A 23163-nucleotide genomic window follows, 5' to 3' on the forward strand; every position below is an offset into this window, starting at 1 on the left:
TACAGTAAGAAATTAAAAGCCTGTTCAAAGAGAGTCTCCTGAAACAGTCCTTCCCATTAGTCACACAGTGTAAATTAACAGACAGCCAACGTAAGTCAGAAAATTCTGAAGGCTGTACGAACAAAATAAATCCTTTATTCAGATGGGACCAGTTTATATGACAAAACAATGAATCTGATAACCTCAAGGGTAGAGTTTTTAATTACAAAAATATTTTATCATTTCAATGACTTCTACAAAGTGTTCAAGAATAAAATCTGAATTCATCCTGAACAGCTCAATATAATTTCATTGCCAAGAATCAGAGAACACTGAAGCTAGTATGAAGTTTAAGACATGAGATGATCTATCTTAAAACTTCAATTTTATAAATAATAGCACAAAGAACCAGATAGAAAAAGTGACCCAATTAATACAACTAAAAATAACAGAATGTCAGTATTATTATTTTAACAAAACATAGCACTGCATCGGGCAACCCTCAAAACCTTACCTGTTCAAGTATAACAATGCAGCGGGAAGCTGGTGGTAGGGTATATGCTAATACAACGTATGTTGGTCCCAAACCTAGAACTCCAATCTGGAAGACCGTGAAAAGGAAGCAATGGAAGAGAGAATAGACCACTGGATGAGAACTCTTGCTGTAGCCGCTGGCCCAACGTTGGAAGAGGAAATAGGGAACTAAAAGTGTACTCAAGAACATAGTCCACCATGTCCACATAACAATGGGAAGTTTGCCAAAAGCGTAAGACAAGAGATTGAACTCAAGCACCAGCCTAGGGAGAAAAAGCACAGAGAAAGAGCACAGAAGTGAATTTTTAATATGCACAGACTCATAGAACTGAAAACTTTTCACACCTAAAACTCTCAACCTTAGAAAACACAGCAACATTAATCCATTGTGGTCATGAGGGTAATAGTTGTGCAAGAGGGAGAGATGCTTCTAAGCCTCTGCGTCACAATATATCCCAACAATAAATCTTCTAAAAGCCCTAAGATAATATAGTATTTGAACATAAGATACCCAAGATAACCTAAAATAATAAAACTTTAAACTTCGCAGTGATTAGATTCTAACATTAATAAATTTTAAACTCTAAGATACACTAATACATAAAGTATTCAAATAGCAATCACTGTTATGTCCAAAAGATGATTTTTCAGAAGAATAATTCAAAAATCTATTAATACATTATACCATTATCTCAAAATGTAATTTGCTAATAATGCACATAAGTTGGTGTATGATTACCACACTGTCATTTATTTTATTTTATTTTATTTTTAAGATTTTATTTATTTATTTGACAGAGCACAAAAGAGGGAACACAAGCAGGAGGGAGTGGGAGAGGGAGGAGCAGGCTTCCCACTGAGCAGGTAGCCCGATGTAGGGCTCAATCCAGGACCCTGGGATCATGATCTGAGCCGAAGGCAGATGCTTAATGACTGAGCCACCGAGGCACCTCACCACACTGTCATTTTTAAAGTTAAATTTCATTTTTATATTAAAAAGAAAAGTTTTCCAGGGCGCCTGGGTGGCTCAGTTGGTTGGGTGTCCAACTGTTTCCGCTCAGGTCATGATCTCAGGGTCCTGGGATCAAGCCCTGAGTCAGGCTCCACGGTCAGCGGGGAGTCTGCTTGAGACTCTCTCTCTCTTCCTCTCCCTCTGCCCCACCCCCCACTCATGCACACATGCTCGTGCTCTCTCTCCCCCTAAAAAATAAATCCTTTTAAAAAAAGTTTTTCAAGCATTAAATTCTAATAAGCTACTTATTTTCACTAACAACCTGAAATACACACCATAGTGGGAAAATTGGTAAATTGTATATACAAAATTCTCCCATTTAGGAAAATTACCTAGAAACTACCAATTATGGACTACTAAAATAGACCATTTTCAAAATAAGATGGGGGCGCCTGGGTGGCTCAGTCGTTAAGCGTCTGCCTTCAGCTCAGGTCATGATCCCGGGGTCCTGGGATTGAGCCCTGCGTTGGGCTCACTGCTCAGTGGGAAGCCAGCTTCTCCCTCTCCCACTCCCCCTGCTTGTGTTCCCTCTCTCGCTGTGTCTCTCTCTGTCAAATAAATAAAATTTTAAAAATAAATAAATAAAATAAAAATAAAATGAAACTTCTAATATTCCTTTTAGTTGTGCTTTTAGGGAGAGGAGAATATCACCCTCCAATCAGCTGCTTTGGGATCTTCTGAAGCAAATTTACCCAAATCACCAAAATTTACCAAAATTTAAATACCATGAAAACTCCCAACACCCTATTCATCAACTAGCCAAACGTCCTTTCTCTTGTCTTACCTTCCTTCATCAATGTAATCTACAACAAGTGTGCTGAGGATAAAGAGAATGAGGAGGGCAATAAACATGTGATATATTGTTCTGATGTGGTCCACCTCAAACAGCTCACTGTAAATACAGTTCAAACAAATACAATTAATTATATTTCATTATAAAACACCATACATTAAAGTCTGTAAGGCAGGTCAGCAGATGCAGACCCACCCTCAAATAGTAATCATGAACAAACATCTCCAACAGGAATCCCAGAATATTAAACCTGAAGCACAGACAGTAAATGACATGACCAAGGTAAAAACTTAGTGTAAAAGCTTAGGATAAGGCTCTTTCCAATAAAATGATACTGTCCCCTAGAAAACAGCATGGATATCAAACACTTAAAATAAATGGGGAGCATTCTTGAAAACCTGCCAAAAGTGATTGCTTCTTAGTTAGGCAAAAGGCACTGAAAACAGGAAACACAAAAGCTATCCCAAATGTTAACAAGGTTTTGTCTTCAATCCTATTACATTCTACTCCCTATACTTAACTACTATTAAGTGCTATTTCCAAGATGTTAAGATTCACATGTATGCTTTTCTATAATGCAACTACCACCCTACATGTCTATACACTTAACCATTTACAAATGTTTTTACTTTCTATCCTCACTGATCTTTATATTTGATTAAAACAGGGATACTTCCGGGGCACCTGGGTGGCTCAGATGGTTAAGCGTCTGCCTTCGGCTCAGGTCATGATCCCAGGGTCCTGGGATCGAGTCCCGCATCGGGCTCCCTGCTAGGCGGGGAGCCTGCTTCTCCCTCTGCCTCTCTCTCTGATTCTAATGAATAAATAAATAAAACATTTAAAAAAAACAAAAACAAAAACAGGGCTACTTCCAAAATACAGCAACAACTTTCCAGATGATGTTTTCTTAAAGAGGTATTTTTTTTTATTTAACTAAAACAAGTTTTTTTAGCTTTGCTTTTGCAAAGATGTATGCTTACATCTTCTACATACCTTTTCAAGGATATCTTAGATTGCCCTGGATCAACGATCTTCAAATTCTAATAAAAACCAACCTGAGCCATAAAATATGTGTTTTATTTCCTTGGTTAAAAAAAATGTTTTGTGGGATGCCCAGATGGTTCAGTTGGTTAAGCATCCATCCAACTCTTGGTTTCAGCTCAGGTCATGATCTCAGGAGTTGTAGGATCTAGCCTTTCTTTTTAGCCATTCTTTTCTTTTATTTTTTTTTTAATTTAAATTCAATCAGCCAACATATAGTACATCATTAGTTTTTGATGTAGTGTTCAATGATTCATCAGTTGTGTATAACACCCAGTGCTCATCACTTCACTTGCCCTCCTTAATGGCCATCACCCAGTTACCCCATCCCCCCACCCACCTCCCTTTCCACAACCCTCAGTTTGTTTCCTGGAGTCAAGATTCTGTCATGGTTTGTCTCCCTCTCTGACTTCTTCCCATTCAGTTTCCCCTCCCTTCCCCTGTGATCCTCTGTGCTATTTCTTATATTCCAGATATGAGTGAAACCATATAATTGTCTTTCTCTGACTGACTTATTTCGCTCAGCATAATACCCTCCAGTTCTTTTCTTTTTTTTTTTTTTTTTAAAGATTTTATTTATTTATTTGAGAGAGAGAGAATGAGAGACAGGGAGCACGAGAGGGAGGAGGGTCAGAGGGAGAAGCAGACTCCCCGCCGAGCAGGGAGCCCGATGCGGGACTCGATCCCGGGACTCCAGGATCATGACCTGAGCTGAAGGCAGTCGCTTAACCAACTGAGCCACCCAGGCGCCCAATACCCTCCAGTTCTATCCATGTTGATGTGAATGGTAAGTATTCATCCTTCCTGATGGCTGAGTAATATTCCATTCTATATATGGACCACATCTTCTTTATCCATTCATCTGTTGAAGGACATCTCGGCTCCTTCCAATTTAGCTATTGTGGACATTGCTGCTAAGAACATTGGGGTGCAGGTGCCCTTTCTTTTCACTACATCTGTATCTTCGGGGTAAATACCCAGTAGTGCAATTGCTGGATCATATGGTAGCTCTATTTTCAACTTTTTGAGGAACCTCCACACTGTTTTCCAGAGTGGCTGTACCAGCTTGCATTCCCACCAACAGTGTTAGAGGGTTCCCCTTTCTCTGCATCCTCGCCAACATTTGTTGTTCCCTGTCTTGTCAATTTTAGCCATTCTGACTGGTATGAGGTGGTATCTTGTGGTTCTTTTTAGCCTTTCTTTTCAGCAGGGCGCAGGCAGGCCTCCGTGCTTAGCAGGGAGTCTGTTTCCCCCCCCCCCCCCCCCCCCCTCCCCCCCCCCCCTTCCCTATCTCTGTCTCTCTCGCCAATAAATAAATAAAATCTTTAAAAAAAAAAAAAGTACTTTTTTCATATAGTGCAATTCTATCATTAAAATCTTAATTATAATGTTCAAAATAATTTATTTTCCCCTGCCTGCATTTCCCCTCCCCACCAGATACAGATTTTAAAAGTTAAAATTTCTTCAAACAATAGTGTGGCAAAACACTAAAACTGTAGGATACAAGGTAACATGTTCAGAAAATTTTGGCCTTCTCATCGAATATAAAGTTGGCTCACAGAAAGTGAATTTTGATAAGCATAAAATGTATTGTTTTAAAAAAGCACATTAAGACACTCAAGATAGGGGCGCCTGGGTGGCTCAGTTGGTTAAGCGACTGCCTTAGGCTCAGGTCATGATCCCAGGGTCCTGGGATCGAGCCCCGCATCGGGCTCCCTGCTCAGCTGGAAGCCTGCTTCTCCCTCGCCGACTCCCCCTACTTGTGTTCCCCCTCATGCTGTCTCTCTCTCTCTCTCTCTCTGTCAATTAAATAAATAAATAAAATCTTTAAAAAAAAAAAAAAAGACACTCAAGATAATTTTTTACCAGCCCAACTATTTCAGATGACCTATCCTAATGCAGGTGAAATTACAGCAGTATTCTGAGGAATGACTGAGTAAATAAATAAATGATCTACTCAGAGAACATCACAAAAGAAATATTCATTACCTACCTACAGCACACCTATTTCAGTTCACAAGTGAGGTCACCATAAGTAATTTACTGTGCCTAATTTTCTTCATAAAATTCACACAATCAGGCTTCTAAAATATGTAAATCTTAGAAAACTATCAAGTTTCTAAGCTGGCCAGCCAAAGAAGAGATGAAAAATATGTAATATACCAAGAAGGTAGCAACACCAAAACACTTGTGAAGGGGTTTACTTAATTAGAAAACTTTTGTTCTAGCTTTTTGGGTAATCAATTCTCTGCATTGCAACTTCAAGAAATTTATCAGAGGACAGATAACCATGCTCATTCTAACTCCTCCTTTGAAACTAGATATAGAACCAGAAGATCACAAAGGAGGACCAAGAGACAGCAAATGTACAAGAAGTTCCAAAACTAATGATTTCTATGAATTCAGAACTCATTAAACATGCATAAATTAAGCAGTGATTTTAGTAATCAGAACAGTTTTTAATTCAAACTAATAATTAATAAAAGCAACTAAAAATACTCACTCTAAGAGAGACTGCCTTAAAACAAAAATCTTTCCATGTTCTGGAGGTGCTCTCAAATCTCTGGGAAGAGCAAAAAAATAAAATAAAATATAAATACTTCAAGTATTTTAAGAAATTTAAACCTATGGATAAGAGAAAGAATATTACCAACTATAGCATATAACGTTAATAAAGCACCTTTCACTCTGACCCGGGTACTATGTGAAGGGTTTTGTGCATGTTATCTCATTTACTCCTGAACAATGCAATGAGGTAGATACATGCAGGTCTGGTGAGAAGGAAGAGGTGCTAGGCACACCTCAGGAGAGCAGCGCTCAAAGGTACTCCATAGCCCAGCCCCTATGGAAATGCATTCCTGGCATCACACACTGACAACCCCTTTTCCTTCTCCTAAACATCGCTAAGGTCAGAGAGAGGCCTCTAGCCATACGCCAGTTCACATGCTGTTATTGGTCTGTCCTCTGCACTAAAATTTATGAGACCCTCACCCTCCCTAATGTCAAAGGACTTCCAACAATCCCCAACAGCCTCCTGATCTTAAAGGTTGCCTCCAGTTCCTAATATCTCTCATTCTAAACATCTAGCATTATCATCATTTTTAGGGCTTTCTGCACAATCACCCACACTTCTGTCAACTATTAGTGGTCAAAACTGTCCTCCGGAATAGAAGTGACTGCCAGAGACCACTGGGGCATAAAACTGAAGAGAGCACAGAATGGCAAATTAGCACATATGGGCCTCTGATAGCTTTCCCTCTGCTGCTCCGGATGCCTGACCAATTAGAAACATATACGCTAACTGTTGTGCTTTATTACAGGTATTGGATAGAGTACAACAGGGAGGCACTACAACGATGTGGTGAAGGGCATGAACTCCGGAGCAAGGCTCTGGGTTCCAATACCCACTGTGTGATCTTGGACACATAACTGTCCCACACTTCAGTATCCTGATCTGTAGCATGAGACTGTTATGGTATCTACCTCACGGGGTCATTGGTTTAAATGCAGAGCACTCAACAAGTGTTGGCTCTTTTATTTTGTAAGTCAGCATAGTCTTAGATGAGGTACATGCTTGTTATAATCCTCATATTAAGATGAAGAAACCCACCTTTCAAGTGGCTAATTTGCCCAAGGCAACACAGAGCTAATAAAAAGTGGTGCCAGGGTGTGAATCCAGGCATTTTTACTGCAGTCCAGATTCTGACCGCTGAGCATTATCAGAGACATGTTTGCACTAAAAGAAACTAATATCTATACTTACTTAGCTCTGTGGTTGTTCTCTCCTTCAAGAACAGAAAAGCTTGTGATAGCACACCCACCATTGTCTAATGATGCTGATTTTTCAATGAGATTGGTCACAAAATCATCAAAGTGACTGCCAACTTCCTTCATAAAAAATGGCTTCAATTCCTAGAATTTTAAAACAAAACAAAAAAACATTAGGAACACATGGATTATTAACATTTTTCCAAAGGATTCTCTTAAATGGAGCTGGATCAAAAGAAATCCACGTTAAGTCAGTTCACAGAAGTAAAAACAGAATAATGATTTCTACAGCTAAGCTGCAGTTTCAGAAACGGCTACTGAAAAAGCAACATGCTGATTTAGGTCTTTTCAAGAATTTAGACCCTTTTATGCATAAATCAAAATATCAAAGTAATCTCCTACTAAATGAACTCCAGGAAAGATACATAAAAACAAAGTAACAAAAATGGTAAAACTGACAGTCTTATTTCTCTTCCAATTTTCATCCGGAAAAGAACAAAAAGAAAAAGGCCAGTATTATATCACCATTATATAATTGAAGTCCCTTTTCTTCTCATGCCAACCCTGCACCACACCCCCCCCCCTCAAATACCCACTATTTATATTTTAGGTCATGTCATTTCTGTATGATACCAACATTTACACAATGTTTACTGCTACCTCCACAGCTATATATTTATCTAGCCATAACACACACACACACACACACTTTCAAAACATAAAATTGTTATATTTTGGTCCCAACCTATTTGTAACATCTTAAAACTTATATAGCCACAGTTTTTTAAAAATGTGAAGCAAAAAAATTATTTCTTCAGGTTTTAACAGGCCACCTACTACAGGTATTCAAATTGTAAAGTTGAGTATTTTAGAACTGGTAGGACTCATCTACATAAAGGAAAACGAGGTCTTTCAAACATTTTAAGAAATAAATGCTCATTTCTCTAAATTGTTTAGATTGAACCTAAACAGAACCTCTAGGTTCTGTTATACCAAGAGTTTGACTAAGTCTTTTAAAAAGTAAAGCCTAAAAATATCAATATAATTAATGGAACTACATGAAGGCTTTTCAAACTGAGACAAGGGAACTAAAGAACCCCATGAAAAACTGCTTTTTTGCTCTTTTTCCTGCTTCTGCTCTTGCAAGAACCCACATCCCCGCCTCACACATACCTTATAGAACAGATAATGTACGTCCTCCTTGTGTAGGTCAAGGAGTTAATGATTTCTTTGGAGTTTTCCAGCACAATAGATAACACCTAAGGAGTGACCTGGTGGGGTCGTCATGAACCTATCATGAACATTTTTCCAAGACCGTTGGGCTCCAAGGCATAAGTGACTTAGGACACCTAAACATGTGTGCCTGAAAGCCTGAGAAGATATGTCACCAGACCACAATCCTCAATAAAAACCCCAGGCCCCTGGGGCGCCTGGGTGGCTCAGTTGGTTAAGCGGCTGCCTTTGGCTCAGGTCATGATCCCGGGGTCCTGGGATCGAGCCCCGCGTCGGGCTCCCTGCTCAGTGGGGAGTCTGCTTCTCCCTCTCCCTCTGCCTGCCTCTCTGCCTACTTGTGCTCTCTATCTCTCTGTCAAATAAATAAATAAAATCTTTAAAAAAAAAAAAAAAAAACTCCAGGCCCCAAGCAAAAACAAGACTCACTCCTTTTTCCTTTCGGAGTCTCCCAGACACTCTGTACCAACACTAGGAGTTGACTTAGAAGTGTCTTTTTTTGAGCTGGGAGTTGAGCTGAAACCTCAAAAACACAGGAAGAATTAAGATTAAGTTAAAAGTGGTAGAAAGACACAATGTGATGAAAAGCAGAGATAGGAAAGTATTAGCTAAAACAGGAAATGTGAACATAGGTTGGTTTTTTTTTTTTTTTTAAAGATTTTATTTATTTATTTGAGAAAGAGAGAATGAGAGACAGAGAGCATGAGAGGGAGGAGGGTCAGAGGGAGAAGCAGACTCCCTGCCGAGCAGGGAGCCCGATGCGGGACTCGATCCCGGGACTCCAGGATCATGACCTGAGCCGAAGGCAGTCGCTTAACCAACTGAGCCACCCAGGCGCCCGAACATAGGTTGGTTTTAAGGACAAAATATAGAGGACCTATGTTCCCCAGAAGAAAGAATATAGAGTTTTTATAGTTACTTTTTCATATTAAGGTTACCTAGTAATATTTTATTTTACTTCTTTTGCCTGTTCCATTTCAATTATATGTCTATCCTCACATTTTGAAATTTTTCAACAGAATGCTTCCCCAACAAAAAAACAAAACCAAAAAAAGTGACAAACAAAAAAAGGTGCATTCTCATTTAATCTCTAGAGCTGGATGGATTAATAAAGCTCCCGCCCCCCCCCCCCCCAGCTTGTTATGAAAACATTGTCCCACGTAGAGGGCAGTGCTAGTTCTGGGCACAGTTGTTCTAGGCACTAGAGATACAACAATGAACAAAACCAAGTCCCCGTCTTCATGGAACTTAAAATTCCAATGAGGGTAGATAGGACATACAGAATGCCAGAGGGTGTTACAGAAAGAAATAATGCAGAGGTATGGGGGGTGGGGAAGGTGTTTTTCACAGAGGTCAAAGGAAAGCCTCAAAGACAGCATGACATTGGAGATTTGAAGAAGGTAGGAGGGTAAGTTAGTGGATATCTGTGGGAAAAGTACCAGAGAGGAAAAAAAGCATGAGTGTATAAAAAGCCCTGAGGCAGGAACCCTGGACAGGTTTGAGAAACTGTAAGGAAGGAGGATGTCAAAGCTGAAGAGGAGTGGTAAGAGCTGAGGTCGGAAAAGGAGGAGGGGATGTGGCACCTGGCTGGCTCATTTGGTAGAGCAAGTAACTTTTGATCTTGGGGTCGTGAGTTCAAACCCCACATTGGAAGTATAGCCTACTCTAAAAGAATAATTAAAAAATAATAAAAATAAAGAAGGAAGGGGTAGAAGGAGGGGGAGCTAAATCATGTAAGGTTTTAACACTTTGCTCCCTACTCCCATCAGTCCACTGAAATTTTACTCAGCATTAAAAAAGAGGCCTGGAGTCTTGAGACGTGGCAAAAGGATGTCAAACCTTTTCTTTTAGCTAGTATTCCTCATACTCTGCAACCAGTCTCCTTCCCAAGTAAGTATTGGCTTAAGCAGACCAGAAGCATGAAAAAAAAAAATCATAATAAATGTTACACAAATGTCAGTAAAAGCTGTTAAAAGTCAGGTCCTAATCCATCCAACTCAAGGTGAAGAGCACACAGCCAACATCTTCCACATAAGCTCTTGGCCTTCCACACTACTCACCTGCACAGGAGCCTTTGCCTTACACTCCAGAACTTGCAGCTTCCAGTCCTGTAGTGAGAACACCTACAACAACCTCCCCACCTTCACCCTCTTTATCAACTGTACCCTTTTCTCTTCCCCTTCCTTCTATTCCCATCCTTTTGCTCCATATTCCAAAACTCCTATCTTTTCTTCTTTTCTGGTCACTCCACAAATAAAGAGTACCCCTTGTTATCCCAACCCACTATACAATCCCAGGAACCAAACAGATCTGGACAACAAGGAGTATTTTTATTCAGCACCTACGGTGGTGAACAAGATACACACAGCCCTGCTCTCACTGAGCTCACCGCCCATCAGTGAGGAAAGACACAAATTATTCATGGTGCAGGGAATGCCACCAGGCATTCAGAGTGACAGAAGGGAGAAAGAGAAGAGAGAAAGTAAAAGAATAAAAATTACAGGCGTCTCAATAGCATGAGGGACAGTATAAGGTGGTGCAGATGTCAACTCTCCTTGTAACTTCCTTTCACAACTGCCCCCCCACCCCCCATCTATGACCCCAACCTCTCACACCCGGGACAGGACAGAACACTTCTCAAGGTCGCTGAGCTAAAAAGGGTTCTATTTTAATATGATTAATTTGTGTCTCCTTTTCCTGAAGTAAAATTTATATGCAGGAAGGAAAAAGATGTCTTTAGTGCTGAGTAATAAAGCAGTAAAAGAAATACAAGCTTTTGGGGCACCTGGGTGGCTCAGTCAGTTAAGTGTCTGCCTTCTGCTCAGGTCATGGTCCCAGGGTCCTGGGATCGAGCCTGCTTCTCCCTCTCCTCCCCACTCTTGCTCTCTCTCACTGTCTCTGTCGCTCTCTCTCTCTGTCTCTGTCTCAAATAAATAAATAAACCTTAAAAAAAAAAAAAAAGGAAATACAAGCTTTCAGCCAGGCAGACCTGGGTTCAAATTCTACCTCCACCACTTGAGTGTGGCCTCAGGCAAGCTATTTCACTTTTATGAGCAGTTACTCATGTGCAAAGTTGAGATGGTAAAATCTAACTTACTAAACTGTTGTGCAAATTTTTTAAAAAGCCCCAAAACAAATCCCCTGCAAAAAATGCCCAGCACAGTACCTGACATAGTTATCACCTCACAGCTATCTGTTGCTCCAACCCAGTCAGAGCCAACCAATGAAGAAAAAACAATGTACAATAAAAGTCGTGCTATAACTATTTTTTATGTATATTTTTATCTAAATTCCAGTTAGTGGGGGCACCTGAGTGGCTCAGTCAGTTAAGCGTCTGCCTTCGGCTCAGGTCATGATCCCAGGGTCCTGGGATTGAGCCCCGCATCGGGCTCCCTGCTCAGCGGAGAGTCTGCTTCTCCCTCTCCCTCTGCCTGCCACTCCCCCTGCTTGTGCTCTCTCTGTCAAATAAATAAATCTTTAAAAATAAACAAATAAAAATAAACAAATAAATTCCAGTAGTTAACATACAGTGTAATTAGTGTCAGGTATACAATATAAGGATTCAACATCTCCATACAACACCTGGCGCTCATCATAAGCGCCCTCCTTAAACCCCATCACCTATTTAAACCACCCTCCACCCACATCCCCTCTGGTAACCATCAGTTAAGAGTCTGTTTCTTGGTTTGCCTCTCTCTCTTTTTCCCCCTATGCTCATTTGTTTTGTTTCTTAAATTCCACATAAATGAAATGCCTTTCTCTGACTTATTTTGCTTAGCATAATACTCCACCCATGTTAAAAGGTAACGATTCAAATCTACCATATTCCCGTACACAGCATTATACTAACTAGATGCCTGATATTCATTTCTTAACGCTGAGATTTCTCCTCTATTTCCAAGCAATTAAATGCCGGAGTCCAGCTCCAGCCGGGGTGGGTCTCTCGTAGGAAAGGACGGCGTCGGTGAATGAGGAGACACAGACACAGGATCAGGTTGCAAGCATCTCCTCCTGACAGCCTCGGAGGAACTTTATTTATATTTTAGGATATTTTTGTTTTTCCAAATCTTAGATCATTTTCTGGATTACAGCCATAGCCTTCTTTCATTTTTCCTTTGTAATGATTAACATGACCTTTATTGATTTCTGCTTATTGGCTTTCACTAAAACTAAAAAACAGTACGCAAAGAGAAAGGTGCTAGACAGAGCGTGACCGTCTTGTTATTTTGTTCTATAGAAACTAATTCTTCGTGGAATTAGTTTCATTATGATTGCTTAGATAGGCGTAACTAAGATGAGTAGTCACTTTATCATGAAACCCCAGAAATATTCCCATAATTCTAAAGATTGCCATAAACAAAATGAAAGAGAATAGCAGGAGCCAGCCCAGAAATATTCCCACAATTATAAAGATTGCCATAAACAAAATGAAAGAGAATAGCAGGAGGCAGCTGTGGAGTCTCCTGTTTTCAGGATCGTCCCCCATACTTGGACTTTGTCAAACAGCATGAGTAGCTTGGCTCGCGCCAATTAAAGTACACAGAAGCTGCTGCCGCTAGGACACAAGGAAGAACTCTGTTGTGGGCACTGAGTTTCCTTAGCTTCTCCTTTCATGTATCTAAATACTGATGAAAATAGAGTGACTGCTTATTGCTATCACTCCCCATATAAGAGGAAATATAGAAAAATACAGGACAAACAGTGCTCCACTCCTGCCTTTGCAGTTCTTCCATTATATGAAACTGTCATTAATCAGAACTTCATACTGTGATCATTATAAATCTGAATAATCTGATATTAGTCACCTGAAAAGGAGATTGGAGTGTTACAGGCTTTCTAATTTGTTTATCTTCTCTACCTTTTCTCTATTATTAATTTCATTCAGCCCATGGATTATGATTGTCCAAGCACGATGACAGATGGACAGAAGGACGACCAAAGGAAGGAGGCAGGCAGTTAATTAGAAACTAGAAAAGCAGGTGCTTAATCACTATATTTTAGAGCTCAAAGAAACCTCTGACACAGGGCTCGATTGCTCAACCCTGAAATCCTGAAACCATGAGCTGAGACAAAATCAAGAGTCAGACACCCAACTGACGGAGGCCACCCAGGCGCCCCAAGAAACCTCTTTAAAAAAAAAAAAAGATTTTAATTATTCATTTAAGAGAGAGAGAGCAGCGGGGAGGGACAAGCAGACTCCCCACTGAGCAGGAAGCCAGACGCCGTCCCAGGACTCCAGGATCATGACCTGAGCCGAAGGTAGACGCTTAACCGACTAAGCCACCCAGGTGCCCCAAGAAACCTCATTTTAAAAAAAATCTTTTTTGAGTATAGTTCACACATAATGTTACATTAGTTTCAGGTATACAACATAGTGATTCAACAACTCTATACGTTATGCTGCCCTCACAAGGGTAGCTATCATCTGTCACCATACAACACTTCTATAATGTACCACTGACTCTATTCCCTACCCTGTGCCTTTTATTCCTGTGACTTAACTCATTCCATAAACTGGAAGCCGGCATCTCCCTCTCCCCTTCACCCATTTTGTCCATCGCCCCCCCCTTCTCCACTCTGAAAGAAACCCCATTTTTTAAATAAGCAGCTGAACTGGACAACCTCTAATATTCTAAGAATGGGGAACAATCACCATGAAGCAAAGATCCTACGGTCCAAACACTTAGTGAAGGCACTCACAAGTGATCAGAGATGAGGCTGAAGAAGCAAATGGGCTACAACATGACAGACCTTTAGGCCACTTTAAGAATTTTTCATTTTCTCCTAAAGGGCAACTGGAGACCAATGATGTTTTAAACACAAGTTTTATAAACATGCTCAGATCTGCATTTTAGAAAGATAATTCTTCTATAAAAAGCCTTCCAAGGAGAGGTTACCTTGAACCGAGTCTTAAAATGAGAAAAGAGGAGGGTCATTTATGAATAGATAAAATCATCCTTTCAAAGGCACAGAGGCATGAAAAAAAATAAAAAAGTAGATTGAGGGGGAAAAAAAGTAGACTGAGAGAAACACAAAGTAAAAACATATACTGAGTACAGCATATAAAAAATTATACTCTGACTCTACAAGGTCATATTACTTGCTAGGCCATGAACTAACTACTTGTTCCTCTGACTCACTGTCTGGCTTTACACAGAGAATCTTTTAACCCCACAGTGGCATGGAACCAGAAACCAGACCTTTTTGGGCAAAACAGGTAACACAATAGAACAGGTAATACACTGTTTAGGTCTTAAACTAATTCACGAGAGGTTTCTCCTAACAATTCACTCTAAAGCTACTGCATCTTATTCATTTCTTTCACTGCACCTAATACCATCTGAAATTCTATATATTTCTATTTTTTGATGTCTTAATGTCTGCCTGCCCCGCCTGACTTTAAACAGCATGTCTTTTTGTTAACCACTGTATATCTAGTTCTCAGCAAAGCAACTGGTAAGACTGTAGATGTTAAGTATATTTCAAAACAGCTTTTGAAACCAACCCCTGGCACTGAAACTCCTACTCACACCCCTGCTGACTTTACTCAACATCTATCATAAAGCGGAAAGTACTTGTCTAAAAGAACTCCCTAGCCCTGATTTCTTTCTAAAAGCTATGAAGGAAAAGGGCCTAAAAATCACCACTGTTGCCATTGTTGGTAATGGCTGGGATTTATTCAATGTCTGTGACTGCTAAATGCCTGTTTAGGGGCTTTATATATTAGTGCTAGTCCTAAACAATCTTTGTGAAGTAGGCAACATAATTCCTATTCTACCGAAGACAGATCCAAACTCTAACAAATCAAGTAATGTGACTTGCCCAAGGTCACAGAACTTGTAAGCTGTCTAACTAGGATAAGAACCCCCAGTCTAGATGACTCCGAGTTCACATAACATTATACTTCTTTCCACTGTACTTGATCCAAAATATTTTCTATATCATGAGTACCATAAGCCAAAAGTAAAACCTAAAAAAAAAAAAAGTCAACAATGTACGTGTAGCCTGAAAATGGTAGGTAATCTAATAAATTAGTCCTATCACAAACATTTCATTTGAATGCATCAATCAATGTAAAAGAGGTTTACAGTCATAAATAGTGCATTGTAATAAACTCCACATTAAAAAAAAAAAAAAAAACACACTTGTTTGGAAGTTAAGTCTTGAGCATAACTATTGCATAATCCTTAATACCCTTAATACAGAAAGCCAAAGGTTCAAGATAACCCAGCGACTAACGAAATTAGAGCTCTAGGGGCGCCTGGGTGGCTCAATCGTTAAGGATACAATCACACGGACACAGCGAAAAGAAGACTTGACCAGAATGTCAAGGGCAGGAAAGTAGAATGGACAGTTGTAGTAGAGGCTATTAGTTGTCAACCCACTTCTTTTCCTAACTCAATCCTGCTCCCTGAAACTCAGATGAAATGGCTGGAGTCATCTGGACAATGAAAAGGACGATCACAGCCTACAAAATGTAAAAGTACAGAGGTAGAAGGGACCAGGGTCCTGGGAGGACCACAAGAGTCACCATAACCGTTCTAAACTTCCCACTTCTAGATCATTTACATGGAAGGGCAACATACGTCTATTGTTTAAGCCACGATTATTTGTGTTCATCTTATGTTTATCTACTACAGCACAACCTAACCTCAACGTATACAATAACCGAAGAATTTCTGGGCAGAAAAGACCTAGACTTATCTCTCCAGCAGTCTGCCAATAAATCAAATAGATTGGCATTATCCAAACACTTTTTTAGAAGAGGTTACGTGGATGAGCAATAAACCATAAAGAGAAGTCCTGATTTGCAGACATGCCATCTGAGCCTTACTCATTACAGTTTGCTCATTTAATAGTTAGGCAACAGCATAAGGTACTGATGTGTAAAATAGGATTTTAAATGCTACATCAGAAGGAAATGAAATATGTTGCAATAAATCTGTGTTTTTAAGAAACAGAAATAGGAAGTAGTTTTTCATCCCCCTCACATGAGACCTAGCATTCCCTCTATAAAGTTGTGTGCGTTAATAAAAGTTCTACAAATATTCACAGTATCAAGGCACTCTTTTTTAACTCTTCTCATACTCATTTTTCTCTGGAAACTGTCCTCAAAGGTTAAGGACAGGAACCCAGTGTTTAGGCCAGGGCTGTACTATATGGCCCTGTCCTTCTGGCCAAAATCCAATTCTCTCTCTCATAAATCTGAAACTCTGAACTTAAAACAAGGGACTGAAAATCTGATTAACTGAAAAATTCAGAAATACATGAACTCTGGGGCACCTGGGTGGCTCAGTTGTTAAGCGTCTGCCTTCGGCTCAGGTCATGATCCCAGGGTCCTGGGATCGAGCCCCACATTGGGCTCCCTGCTCTGCGGGAAGCCTGCTTCTCCCTCTCCCACTCCTCCTGCTTGTGTTCCCTCTCTCGCTGTGTCTCTCTCTGTCAAATAAATAAATAAAATCTTCAAAGAAAAAAAAAATTATTTCTAGGAGCGTTGCCTGGGTGGCTCAGTCGTTAAGCATCTGTCTTTGGCTCAGGTCATGATCCCAGGATCCTGGGATCGAGCCCCACATAGGGCTCCCTGCTCAGCAGGAAGCCTGCTTCTCCCTCTCCCTCTCCCACTCCCCCTGCTTGTGTTCCCTCTCTCGCTGTGTCTCTCTCTGTCAAATAAATAAATAAAATCTTAAAAAAAAAAAATTATTTCTAGGAGCAGCTGAATGGCTCAGTCTGTTAAGCAACCAACTTTTTTTTTTTTTTAAAGATTTTATTTATTTATTTGACAGAGAGAATGAGAGAGAGAGCACATGAGAAGGGGGAGGGTCAGAGGGAGAAGCAGACTCCCTGCTGAGCAGGGAGCCCGATGCGGGACTCGATCCCGGGACTCCAGGATCATGACCTGAGCCGAAGGCAGTCGCTTAACCAACTGAGCCACCCAGGCGCCCCAGCAACCAACTCTTGATCTCAGCTCAAAGTCATGATCTTAGGGTGTTAAGATCGAGCCCCGCCTTGGGGTCTTTGCCAGCACAAAGCCTGCTTAAGATTCTCTCTCTCCCTCTCCCCCCCCCCGACCCTCCCCGCCCCTCTCCCTCTCTAAAAAAGTTATTTCTAAAAACCCACAAAAGAACAAGTAAATTTCATGGCTCCAAACAATATTCACATACCCGTCAACCTCAATGGTCATTTCACATTAGTAAATATCAACCCATAAAACAACAATGAAATGTAACCACTTAGAGATCACTCTTGTAAATGGGATAATTTAATAAAATTACATATGTAAAGCACCTAGTACATGGCCTAGTCCGTAATAGGACTTCTAAGTGTAGTTCTCTTCTCCTCCCTGCCCATTTACCCTGTCTAGAATACTAAAATATTACAACAGCTTCCTATCTTGTCTCGTCTCCAAACTCTATACTTTATCTTCAACTTTGCTATCAAAATAGCGTTCCTAATATATCTCCCTCAAAAACGTTCCAATTAATTAACAATGGCAAGATGTTCAATCTCATTAGATATCAAATCGCCAATTAAAACATTCCTAAGTCAAATCACCTATAAGTTCACAAGAATTTATTATACACAGAAGCACTGTGTAATAAATACAGAGTATATACTAAGAGTATATGCTAAGTTCTTAGAAGTATAAAAGAGGAAGGAAGGACATCATTTCAAGCTGAAATTTAGCAAATTGTAGAAGCAGCAGCATTTGAGCTAGAACTTGATGGATATGCAGTATTTTGACTGGTGAAACAGGAAGTTCAAGTTTCAAGGAGAAAGAGCTTTATGAACAGGGCATAAAGGCAGAGAAAAAAATGCTTAACAATCTAGCCCCGGTTTTCCAACTGTATTTTTCTTTCTGTCATGCCCCAACAGGAGCAGAGATGCCCATCAAGTGAAGTGGCATTTCCAAGAGATAAGTCTTAAGTTTCCTCTCTCCATACTTCTGCTCAAGCCATGTCCTCCCTAACAACGGGGATCTACTTTTAGATTTACTACTGAGCCATTATTCACTATGAACCACGACAGGTGGTGATAGAACCTTTCATAAGGCACTTGCACAGACATTCAACTATATCAAGGTTTACTAAAACCAAATTCTGCTGGTACAAGCCAGAAAATAAAGGACACCTGGGTGGCTCAGTCAGTTAAGTGTCTGCCTTCGGCTCAGGGGTAAAGGTCCCAGGGTCCTGGGATCAAGCCCCACATCAGGCTTTCTGCTTGGCGGGGAGTCTGCTTCTCCCACTCCATCTGCTCCACCACCCACCCCGTTCATGTTCTCTCTTGCTCTCTCTCGCTCCCAAATAGATAAAAATCTTTTTAAAAAAATAAAAATAAAAGCCAGAAAATGAGAGTGGTGGACGGGATGGGAGAGAAAAAAGCAATGTGATTCTTACATGTAGGATGACAAAGTGGCAGGACAGTGTCAACCGATAAGAAAGGTAAATTATTCTTTAAGAAACTGAGCATTAAAAATTTTACTAAACAGGGACACCTGGGTGGCTCAGCTGGTTAAGCGGCTGCCTTCAGCTCAGGTCATGATCTCAGCGTCCTGTGATCAAGTCCCACATCCGGCTCCTTGCTCAGCAGGGAGCCTGCTTCTCCCTCTGCCTGCCGCTCCCCCTGCTTTTCTCTCTCTCTGACAAATAAATAAATAAAATCTTAATTTTTTTTTTTTTTTTTACTAAACAAAATTCCTTACCCTAACTCTACATTCTTGTTTCTTGAACAGGAAGCTACTTACCTCTGCCTCTGCTGTCAACTGTATCTTCTTTGCCATCAACTGTTTTAGGTTAATCCTACCTAAGGAAAGAAAACAAGGTAACTTTTGAGTTGATGGATATGGCTACTAACCAGCACTATTTAAATCATGAATTTGAAAAACAAGCAAGAGGATGACTGTGAATTATAATACAACCACAAAACATGACACAACTCTTAAAAAAGGAAGCATGGGCAATATCAATAGAAGGAAATTTATACATAAAAATGTTAAGAAGATAAAAACAAAACTACTATATGTACACACAGTAATCACAACTGTATTAATCATATGATGCTGTAAGATCCAATTCTGACCGGGGCACCTGGGTGGCTCAGTCGTTAAGCGTCTGCCTTCGGCTCAGGTCATGATCCCAGGGTCCTGGGATCGAGCCCCACATCGGGCTCCTTGCTCAGCGGGAAGCCTGCTTCTCCCTCTCCCACTCACCCTGCTTGTGTTCCCTCTCTTGCTGTCTCTCTCTCTGTCAAAAAATAAATAAAATCTTTTAAAAAAAATTTAAAAAAGATCCAATTCTGACCATATGAGAAATTAGACTATCTGAATGGATCTTGCAACAGTGACTACAAAAATGCGCAAGCAAGAATAGAAAACTTGGATACACTGGACTTCATCAAAATTTATTTTTAAACTTTTTTTCCTGCAAAGGACAACATGAGGAAAGTAAAAAGACAACCCACAGAACAAGAAAAAAAAAATTGCAAATCTGATCAGGGACTTGTATATATAAAGAACTCTTACAATTCAATAATAAAAAGACAAGTAATCCAATTTAAACATAGGCAAAGTATCTGAACAGACACTGCTCTCCAAAATATATACAAATAGCCAGTACCACATGGAAAGATGCTCCACCTCCCTGGCCACCAGCGAAATACAAATCATAACCATGATGAAACAGCACTTCACACCCATTAGACGACTATAATCAAAAATAACAAGTGTTGGCCATTGTACACTGTAAATTTATACAATGTTAATGCGTCAATTTGATCTCAATAAAGCTGGGGGGGGAGGAAAAAGAAGTTGTACATGCAGGAAACTTTGAGAAGAGTGTTATTTCAGGGACTGGATATGATAACTCTTTTGTGATACAATTAGTGTTTATAAACGCCTGTAATAAGAATATTTAGAAGAATGGTATCCACTTGGTAAGAATAAAACAGAGGTTTTGCTTGTTTTTTGTTTTGGGGGGGGCGGGGAGTAAAAAAGGTGTTGGCCAGAACATGAAGAAATTAAAATCCTCCTACACTGCTAGTGGGAGTGTAAAATGATGCTCTGAAAAACAGTCTGAAAGTTCTTCAAAAGGTTTAACACAGATCTACCACATGACCCAATCCCAGTCCTAGGTATACACACAAGGGAAATGAAACATGTCCAGCCAAAAGCCTGTATATCAATGTTTATAGCTGCAATATCCATAATAACAGGAAGTGAAAATAACTCCAATATCCATTATCTGATAGATTAATAGAATGTTGCTGATCCATATAATGAAATATTATCCAGCAATAACAGGAGAAAAATACTGACACACACTTTAATATGGATGAAACTTGAAAACTGCTAAATTAAAGTCACAAAAGACAACATATTGTAGGATTCCATTTACATGAAATCCAAAATAGATGATTCTATACAGAAAGACAGAAGGTTGGTGGATGCCCAGGGATTGGGGGTAGAACTGTGAGGAATGGGGAATGACTGTTAATGGGTACAGACTTGTTTTTTGCTTTTCTGGGGGGGGGGCGGGTTACAAAAATATTCTAAAATTCATTTCGTTCTAGGATGCCTGGGTGATTCAGTGAGTTAAGCGTCTACCTTTGGCTCAGGTCATGCAAGTCCCGCATTGGGCTCCCTGCTCAGCAGGGAGCCTGCTACTCCCCTTGCTTGTGCTCTCTGACAAATAAATAAAATCTTTAAAAATAAATAAATAAAATCCATTTCGTTCTCATTTCCATATTCTGAAAGATTCCTTTATGTATACTAAGTCACATTAACGTAGCTTCCTAATGTTTAACTGAGGTTTAGAGTCAATTATTAACTAACATGAGCATCTTTTTCATGATTTTAAAGAAAAATTGATTTTCAAGATATTAAAATGTTGTTGGTTTTTTTTTAATTTTATTTATTTATTCATGAGAGACAGAGACAGAGAGAGAGAGGCAGAGGGAGAAGCAGGCTCCCAAGGAGCAGGGAGCCCGATGCGAGACTCGATCCCAGGACCCTGAGATCATGACCTGAGCCGAAGGCAGACGCTTAGCCATCTGAGCCACCCAGGCGCCCGATATTAAAATGTTTTTAATTAGAATTTGTTGCTCTGTTTGACTCCTATATACATTTATATTTTGATTTATTACTGTCACAGATTTGCAGACAGTTCCTTATTTTCATACTGAATCATACTACTATTATAATTTAAGCAAGCCGCTGATTATCTGCCCTTTTAATATGGGTAGAGTTCATTTTGAATGAAATTTGCCTTCATTCATCAGTTTGTCTTCACACATAATATCTTGCATAACAGCCTAGCTAGATTTTAGTTTTTGATGTATTTATTTAAAAATTTTAGGGACGACTGGGTGGCTCGGTCAGTTAAGAGTCTGCGTTTTGGCTCAGGTCATGATCCCAGGGTCCTGGGACTGAGTCTCGCATGGCTCCTTGCTCAGCGGGGCGCCTGCTTCTCCCTCTGCTTGTGCTCACGCTCTAACAAATAAGTAAAATCTTCAAAAACCATTTTTTAAAGTTTTGTTGGTAAAATTTCTAACTTGTATCCTTCCTACCTGGAGAAAGAAAATAAAATTCTTAAAAAAAAATTTAAGTTTTTCTTTGGCAAAACATTCACAGCTTAAAGCATACTTTTAACATAAGTGGACAATTAAATAGTAATACAAAAGCTAATGTCCATTCTATTAAACATGGTGCCCATTAACAGCCACATGCACTGCTCATTTTGCTTGCTAAAATAATCTGTGACTGGAACTTTTTGTTAAGGTTAGATTTTTCTTTGAGTTAGAGTTTTACTGGAATTCATTTAAGTTCGACATAGACTTACTAATCTTGAAATAAAATGGTATATTTCATTTTATATTTTTTCAAAGCATATCTTCAAATATTAGAGTATCTTCTAGAAAAGGAATTTTATAATCTGACAGCAAATGTTATTTTATCTTTTTAAGTGAAATGTCAAGTTTCCTGTTATACTATGGGAACCAAGAATATCATCCACCATCCTGTGTAGAGACCTTCTACACAAATGAATAAAACAGAACAGACTGAGTGTTGAAACACATGAAGCAGAAGACTACAACTTCTAGTTCCCAGTCTTTGTAAAAAGCTGTAAGGTAACTTGGTGTCATCTTAGTAATAATTTTTTAATGAGAATTTATATTTTCTCATCTATTCTCCTTGGCAAAATTTACTTGAGTATTTTTGTTTCAGTATCAACAATTGCTACTGAATATTATACTTACAAGGAAGAGTGAAGGGCACCCTAAGTTTTAAGTAATTTCCCAGAAATATTTACTTTGCCAATGCTAAAAAGAAAACCACAGGCCCAAAATGGAGTTACATATGCTAGGACAAGTCACCAAAACCAGGAACCTAACCTAATTAAAGTTGCAGCCACTTCCAGAAATGTACTTTTAACCAATCTGGAATTTTAGGGTCAGCATCAATGAGGTAATCTGTCACATGGCCCTCTCCATCCCCCTCCCTCAACCAAAGGAAAATAAGGTAATCCATCCTCAAAAGACCTTTCATTTAAGGGAAGGTGGCCTTGCCTGAAACTATCTTTTCTTTTCTTTTGCTAATTGTCCTGCCCTGTTTCTGCCTATAAAATCCTTCCATTTTGTACAGCTCCTCTGAACTCCCCTCTACTTGGTAGATGGGATGATTTCCAATTCATGAATCAATTAATAAGGCCAATTAGATCTTCAAGTTCTCCCAGGTGAATTTTTTTTTTAATTATTTATTTTAGAGAGAGAAAGAGAGAAAACAAGCAGGGGGGAGGGGCAGAGGAAGAGGTAG

The 23163-nt window shown here is 39.6% G+C and overlaps 1 protein-coding gene across 2 annotated transcripts in view; it reads right to left on the reverse strand.

Annotated features, from left to right (window-relative positions):
• The window catches only part of SOAT1 (sterol O-acyltransferase 1), a 69409-nt gene that overhangs the window by 10493 nt on the left and 35753 nt on the right, over nucleotides 1–23163 (reverse strand). For both annotated transcript variants that reach the window (XM_044915932.1, XM_021682797.1), the window contains exons 3-7: nucleotides 19099–19157; nucleotides 7123–7271; nucleotides 5863–5922; nucleotides 2310–2417; nucleotides 494–776 (exon numbers count right to left, since the gene is read on the reverse strand). In XM_044915932.1, coding sequence (XP_044771867.1) covers nucleotides 494–776; nucleotides 2310–2417; nucleotides 5863–5922; nucleotides 7123–7271; nucleotides 19099–19157 — 659 coding nt within the window. The remainder of the gene's footprint in view (nucleotides 1–493; nucleotides 777–2309; nucleotides 2418–5862; nucleotides 5923–7122; nucleotides 7272–19098; nucleotides 19158–23163) is intronic.

This window comes from Neomonachus schauinslandi, chromosome 6, assembly GCF_002201575.2.
Source record: "Neomonachus schauinslandi chromosome 6, ASM220157v2, whole genome shotgun sequence".
Lineage (NCBI taxonomy): Eukaryota > Metazoa > Chordata > Mammalia > Carnivora > Phocidae > Neomonachus > Neomonachus schauinslandi.